This window comes from Lygodium microphyllum, chromosome 4 (genome assembly GCF_053477565.2).
Source record: "Lygodium microphyllum isolate KBCC chromosome 4, Lygodium_microphyllum_v1.1.10, whole genome shotgun sequence".
NCBI classification, from domain to species: Eukaryota; Viridiplantae; Streptophyta; class Polypodiopsida; order Schizaeales; family Lygodiaceae; genus Lygodium; species Lygodium microphyllum.
In genome coordinates, this window is record NC_141138.1 from 22,680,285 (window position 1) to 22,688,179 (window position 7,895).

General features: G+C 42.4%; 1 protein-coding gene across 1 annotated transcript; it reads left to right on the forward strand.

Moving 5' to 3' along the window:
* Positions 1–2,051: 2,051 nt before the first annotated feature.
* Positions 2,052–4,933, forward strand: LOC148036877 (putative xyloglucan galactosyltransferase GT19). The gene has a single exon (XM_087675797.1). The coding sequence runs from the start codon at positions 2,352–2,354 to the stop codon at positions 4,296–4,298; it is 1,947 nt and encodes a 648-aa protein (XP_087531923.1). The 5' UTR covers positions 2,052–2,351; the 3' UTR covers positions 4,299–4,933.
* Positions 4,934–7,895: the final 2,962 nt, after the last annotated feature.

Below are 7,895 nucleotides of genomic sequence, written 5' to 3' on the forward strand. Positions count from 1 at the left end.
TCAACAACAATTGTATGAGAGGCCGGCAAAATGAAATAAGGGGGGCTTTGGAAATACAACGTGTCATGAGCGGAAGTTGTTTTGTCTGAGCCAAAGAAGAATACACGAGGTTTTGGAATTATTCCTTATTTTAGTGAGAGGGAAACGATGACGATTTGGTGGATGTCATTCGCAGGCTATTTTATCGATGCTATCTATGGTGGTGACTCTTACAGATGTCTGGTCTAGTAATCCTACTTTGCGTGTTATAAAGGCTTTTTGGCAGCTACTGGCAAAACAAGCAAATAGAAGCTCCCAAAGTATCACGTGAGGTGGAAGGAACGTTGGACTTTTTTGGTCCCAAAAATAAGGTAAGCTATTAAGGTTGTACACGCTCGGACTAGAGATTCCACTATAACAAAACATTAGTGAGGGGGGGGTGCTATGAATCGTTTATGATACTCTTTCTGATATTTTTTTCTCTTGGTGCTCTTGTCATCGCGTTGAGATTCTTCTTCTGCTTTTGTATTCCTAGCAACCGTTTGTATTTGTAGGGGACGCGGACTGTATTTTTCAATTTTGGTGGTGTAAGGGGCCAACGGTTTTCTATTGGATTTGGGCTTCAACCTTCCTTCCGTTGTGCCTCTCGCCAAAGTCTTCTCGTTGTTGCAAATTGCAATGGACTTATACATAATTGATTAAAGGTGGTTGACTAGAAGAGAATACAATACCATGTGCTCAAGATATGCCAATTCTCTCGGAAACTTCCTTAGCCATGTGCTTATAGACAACGTTTGTTTGGGTTTGGCATCTACCACATGTCATTGACTCTATTAGCTCGGGTATTTCAAGTTGCATCTTATTCAAAAGGAAGTGACATTCACATGCTCAGCTACTCAACACCAAACTACCAAACCTTGTTCAGTTATTATCATTTTCTGGGAGACAGCCTTACAAAATGTTATACACCACACAAATAATGGTGTTACTCATATCCTATCTCTATGCTTTTAGATGCACACGAATTTTGACCTGTACTTATAATAAATAAAATGTTGATACAATTTGGGGCATTAGCCAAACCTGGTTACTAGTTTGGCCAAGTCCCTACTGCTCATTTTTCCCAACATACAAGAGATTCTCCAGAACCATCTGGTTGCTGTGAATTACAACATTTCAGTGTTGAACTTACAAGGTGCTTTTTTATGCTATTGTAGTTAGTCTCATCCTCAATCAATACTCGAACATTACGCATGTATATCTACACATAGTCCCACCACTTGAAGGATGGCAGTAAGTGTTTTTGAATCCTAGTGCAATCCTTGAGAGCCTTATGCATGAAGGAGGTATTGATTTCCACTTGCTAGAATCACGGCACTAATCAACACAAGTGACATTGTTGGACTTGACCCATGGTTTAACAAAAGAACAACTTGATGGGGTTTTTTTTTGGGGGGGGGGGGGGGGGTTTAGTTCTCTATTCTTTGAACCATGGGGAGGGGGTGGTCTCTATCCTTTGATTTATAAACTTGTTATGCCCTTGTTGTTATATTGACTCGTTTTGTTTATTATGCTATCAAAAATTATGGTAACTCCAATTCTAATAGAAAGCTTTAAACATAAGATCGAAAGCTAGCTCTCAACCCCCACCAACAAAAAAAGAATAAACATTGTGCAAATGTCAAAATTATCAGTTATGTGAATGCTTTAATGGGCTCGAAAAAATATTAATACACTTCACAAAGTTCATATATTGCTTGTTTCGTGCGTTAAAGAAAAGGGAATGTTAAAAAGATGAGAAGTCATTTGGAAGAAAGAAAAAGAGAGACGAACGGCAACAACATCAAAGAAAAAAGAGACGGCGGGCGGGTGCATGGGCACGCTCGTGCCAGCAAATCACAGATATATATATATATATATATATATATATATATTCCACAGTTACAAAATAATAAACGGCCTACAAAATGCTACATAACGCAATCATTGAAATTTTGGTAACCTTGGATTGCAGCGTCATCGAAATATTAGTCCTCCACTTCCCCCTCCGCCCCCTTCTCCTCTAACCCCCCCCCCCCCCCCCTTCTGTTGTCCCTCAAATAGATAGACCATTTGTTTATATGATTTGATCAGTCGCATCGACTCTTTCCGTTGGGGGCGGATCGCTCCATCCAGGCTGAAGCCATTTTTTAATTCCGCTACTGGCATCGCCATTAATCCCTTCAGCTGGCTTATAAGACGCAGGAGCCGCACTGTGATCATTATCTGCAGGAATCATAAGTGATCCCCTTGCAGCAAATAAATCTCCATGATCATCTGATCAATATCCTCATCATCCATCATCGAATAGCTTCATTTCAATTTGCCTGGCCATGAAATCTTCTCGCTTCATTCCGGCCTGCCGGCAATCCACTCTGATGATCAGCAAATGGACCTACCATGTTGGCATCCTCTGTGCCTTCTCCCTTGTTCTCATCCTCTTCATTGCCTCTACCTCTCTGAAATTGCCATCCTTCTCAGAGCCCCACCCTGTCATCATCACCGAATCGGGCCGCATGGCCCAGTTCAGGCGCCATAGCTTGGCCAAGGGCGCCAGGCGCAGCTCTAATTCAATGGCGCAGTGGAAGCTGCGGCAGAGGCCTAATGATCATGTGATCAACAATCTTGTTGCAGAAACAGATCAAGATCATCAATACCGTAGTCATAACTCCGGTGATCAATCCTATGGTAGATTAATTAAGCCAGCCTCAAATGATCTATATACTCGTGAAGACGTAATCAACCCACAAGGCGCTGCTGCAGACACTTATTCAAAATCGGAGCACTATAATCAGTACTTGAGCAATATGGCTGATGACACATCACCTATTACAGACATGCCATCAAATGGTCATCATGGGATAAACAAGCCTGTGATCTCAGAGATCACCAGGTTGAGTACTACAGAGCTGCCGGCCGATAGTAAGGTGTGTGATGGAAAGAGGATTTATATGTATGATTTGCCGGCAGAATTCAACGCAAACATAGTGAAGGATTGTGAATATAAGATTGTGGACTGGCTTAAATTTTGCCCACATGTACAGAATGATGGGTTTGGGAGTTCTCTGAATGATAGCGGTTGGCCAGAGTGGTTTGCAACAGACCCATACATGTTGGAGGTTATTTTCTACCATAGAATGCATCATTACCCATGCAGAACCCAAAACCCACTGCGCGCAGATGCCTTCTTCATACCATTTTACAGTGGATTGGATGCTCTGTATTTCCTGTATGGGCGAAACATGAGTGACAGAGCCTCACAAGGATTGAGATTGATATCATGGCTGGAAGAAAATGCACAGGAGACATGGAAGAGGTATGGTGGGCATGATCACTTCATCGTGATGGGACGCACAGCGTGGGATTTTGCGAGGCCGCTGAACCAGAATGTTGGATGGGGAACCAGCTTCAGGGTGTTGAAAGAGATGGAGAGAGTTACTAGTCTTTTCTTGGAGAAGAGACCATGGGAACAGAATGATCAAGCTATTCCATATCCAACCGCTTTTCATCCCACTTCCATCCAAAGTTTGAAGCAGTGGCAGACTAAGGTGAGAGCATCTCCTAGACCTTATCTATTTGCCTTCGTCGGAGCGCCTCGACCTGGCAAGCTTGGCAGCATAAGGCAATCTGTCTTAGACCAATGCTTAAATGCAAAGTCGTCATCTGCATCAATTGCAGCAAGTATTACATCCCAATTGGCCACAGTATCAGCATCATTGTCATCGGAAGTACCGTCTATCGGTGCATCTTCAAGGCCATCACTGGGATCATTTGCAGCATCAAAGCCCTCTTCACAAGGTTGCACAATTGTGGACTGCCAGCGAATCAAATGTGCTCACAACCCAAAGCCTATAGCAGAGGAGCTCCTCCTCTCTCAATTTTGCCTACAGCCTCCTGGCGACACGTCTACGAGGCGTTCGACTTTCGATGGCATGCTCTCAGGATGCATTCCGGTTTTCTTCCACAATGACTCAGCTTACACACAGTATCAATGGCATCTCCCAGCAGACCCAAGTAAGTACTCTGTGTTCATATCAGAGAAGCACCTAGGCCATGTGGAGAAGGTATTGAGGGGATATTCGGATCAGAAAATACAGGAGATGAGGGAGACTATCGTTGAGCTTATTCCGAATTTCATCTACATGAGCTCAAAGGCGGTGCCTGAGCTCATGGCTACACGGGGATCTTTGGGAATTAAGGACGCCTTTGATTTGAGCGTTGAGAGGATGCTGGACCGGGCAGCTGCTGCAAAGAGATTAAGATCAAGGCAGCTCCGTTAATTACAGCTGGCCTGGGATGAAACAAGAACAAATGATCTTTCCCTGTGTGGCTGCCTGCACAATTTAATCGATGGCTAAAATAACAGTACTTAATCAAACGATCAGGCAGCCTTCCATTCTTTTTTATCACAGATTCGAGCGGGCGCCGGGAGACCATGCTTATTATATTAGTTAATTACATGGTCGGGCAACGTAATCTCGTAATCCATTCTAACAATTTTCTCATAAATCCGATCGGAGAGGGCAGCTTAATGCAGGCATAATGATGACTTGACTCATCAATTTAGAGATCCAGTCGACATGTTAATTTCTGTACGTCATCATTTCATCATGTTGCAATTGGTCGCAGCTGCGAATCCCTTGTGCGCGTGGCAGTACACACTCTGTATGAACCCACTTATCAGTGATTAACACTTGTAAATTCTTTCAATGTTGTAGTACCGTCTTACGTGAATTGTAATTTGGTCAATTTAGGTGAGCCTTAGAGCGAACGATCGATCCTGTATCGATTGTAATTTGGTGAGCCAATTCATCGAATGGTCATCCGTGATCTCATTGTTGCAAAAGAGCTGCGTGGGATTCCGACTTGCTAAGGGACCAGCTTGAATACACATTACAAACGCTTCCCCCCCCAACAAGTCAGTATATAAACGTGTGTGTCGATGTCACATAAAAAGCCAAGTTTTCATGCACGAGCTGCATGGCGATCAATTAATTAATTAAGAGACAAACATATGCGGAAAAGTCATATATCGTTATTAAATTGGTGCCGCGCAACACACCACAGGGGCCAGACTCACTCGATCTTTTATTAGAAGTCGCGGAAGGGACGTCGAGTTCTTGTATAAGTTCTCTTGCACTTTACTTGAGACTGTCGCAAAGTCTAGCAAGTCCTAGTGTCACATCTTGTATTCTTTTATTTCTATGTATCATCTATTCAAAGGTTTGTCGAACCTCTCTCTCGCTCCCCGAAGCACCAAAAGTTGTCCCGAACCTCAGGTTATCTCACCGATGAAAGTTGTTCCGAACCTCAGGATATTTAAAAACTTCACCTTCACCTCTCTTTTGAAGACGAAATATATTAAAAAGTATGTACTTTCTTAATGGCTCTCTTCCCTCGTGGCAAGGCATTACTCTCAGACTCATACTCTCTCTCCCACTTCTCCATGAAGGCCGTGAAAGATGAGGTTAGGTCGTGACCTCTAGGCTCTCTCTCTCTTTCTCTATCTCTCGATTACGTAGGTAGGCCGTCAAAGATGAGGCCGTTATCCATGTTTCCCTCCCCTTCCCCCGTCCGGAAGCTTTCTTAGGGTTGGATGGGTTCCGGGCGTCGTTCGTAGGGGTGGATGGGTACGGGCAACTAGCGCCATTGGCAAGCAACAACATAAGCTGTGGTTGCAAAGCCCACGGCCTAGGCAGACAAAATGTCGGCTCTGGTGGAAGAGCTGAATGGTCGATGGTACACGGAGAGAGAGCGAGAGAGAGAGAGAGAGAGAGAGAGATTAATATAGTTACTTTTTACAGGAAAAGAGGGTAAAAGAGGTTAGAAAATGAGAGAGAGGTGTAATGTGTGTAATAAAAAGATTTATTAAAAATGAGAGAGCGAGATAATAGACTAAAGAGATTCGAGAGAGAGAGAAAGAGCTTGGGCACATGAGCCTCAAGGTCCAATAGGAGACTTATGTGGGAGTAGGTTTGGCACGGTTCCCCCATCGAGTCCCTAAGAGGAGCACCTTTCAAAGCTTGACTAACGTCTTCTCTATGTACTATCAAGCAAGGGTTAGGTAAGGTCTGGCACAAAACATATCCAATCAATTCCCTCTATGTTTACCTTTAAATGGCTTCAACCATTTGAGAATTTGATCAGGACATGTGCCCATAACTCCAATTGAATTCAAGCAAAGTGGCATAGACCTGGCAAACATGTGCCTCTCATTAAGGTAGTCTCCAACATGTCAAAGATCCATCGGAAGACTGATGAAGGGCCTTATGTGCTCAGGGTAAGAATGTGTGTGTGTGTGTGTGTGTGTGTGTGTGTGTGTGTGTGTGTGTGTGTGTGTGTGGGGCGGGGGGGGGGGGGGGGGGGGATAAAGAGATCTAAACATGAGAGAGAGAGAGAGAGAGAGAGAGAGAAGAATATTTTCTATCTATTAACAAAAGGTTATGGTTTTGATCACACTAATTATAGTGGTGATGTGGAGTGTGCCCTCTTTTGTGTGTGTGTGTGTGTGTGTGTGTGTAGAGAGAGAGAGAGAGAGAGAGAAGACAAATTTTAGGTAAAGTCTAATATGCATATAAGGAAACACACACACACACACAGAGATAAGGCAAATTTCAAGTAAAATATAATATACATATGAGGGGAGATATATATATATATATATATATATATATATATATATATATATATATATATATATATAGAGAGAGAGAGAGAGAAGGCAAATTTTAGGTAAAGTCTAATGTAAGCATTTCTTAACTACAAGTTAGCACTTTCACCATGAATCAATGCCATCAATCTCATTGCGTCCAATCAAAAATGAAATCCCTGCATTTGACTCAACCAACAAAATGACTCCTAACTATTTATTTACATGCACCCCCTCCTATTCCACGGTGCAAAATATACGAGTGACTACATGACCAATGTGTCCTTTGTCTTGACAACGAAACCAAAATGCCACGCTCTATGAACTTGATGTCAAGACTATTGGACACATCCTTATTCTTTCAAAGATTCTGACCTATGAATTCACAAGCTATCTCTCACCTAGCCAACTCGTGCATACAATAAATCTAACAAATCAACAAAAGTAGAGAATGAACTTGCCATACTTACCACATTGTAGTTGATGCATTAGCAAGCCACATTCTTGATCCATGTGCACACTCCTTTGCTATTACCCTTGCTTCCATTGTTGCCCACAAAGAGAAAAGTCTGTAACAATAAGCTTAAGGAGATCAAGTCTAGAAGAAGATAGCTCCATGCACCACCCTCAGACTCTTAGCTTCACACACTCTGGCTTGCATTTGTGTCTCACCAAGAGGGTGGGATGGAGAAGAAGAAGATTTAAAGATAAAAGGAGCTTCTGATTGCCATATTCCTCACTCCACACACACATTCTCACACTCCCTCTCTATCACTCAATAGACAATAGAGTAGCAAAAAAGCTAGGAGTCGAAGTTTACACATATATGAATAGCTTATTCTATTCTTTTTCATCCTTTTTATACATCAGGTTTAGCATTAGGGTTTTCCCATTCCCGCTTGGGTATCTAGCCCTTTTGATGGCTGCATAACCGGTCATCTCTTATTGCATGCTTTTCCTAAGGTGAAAATATAATAGAATCTCTTTGGTTTTGGAGTCTATGCTGTTGTTATAAATTGCATGAGATCAAGCCCGGTGTTGAAGGGGTTTTAGTCAAAATGTCGTATCCACTGAGAATTAGAGAGAGAAGGAAGTAGAGAATAGCAGATAGAAGAGAAGAAAAAGAATATACATGAGATTCAAATAAATCCCAAGAATACTAGAAATCAAGTTTTGTTCAAGACATGTCCATACATCATGAATCAATCATAAAATATTTTGCCAAGTC

Coding starts and splice junctions, on each gene's coding strand:
- LOC148036877 (XM_087675797.1), top strand. CDS start 2,352: ATGAAATCTTCTCGCTTCATTCCGGCCTGCCGGCAATCCACTCTGATG.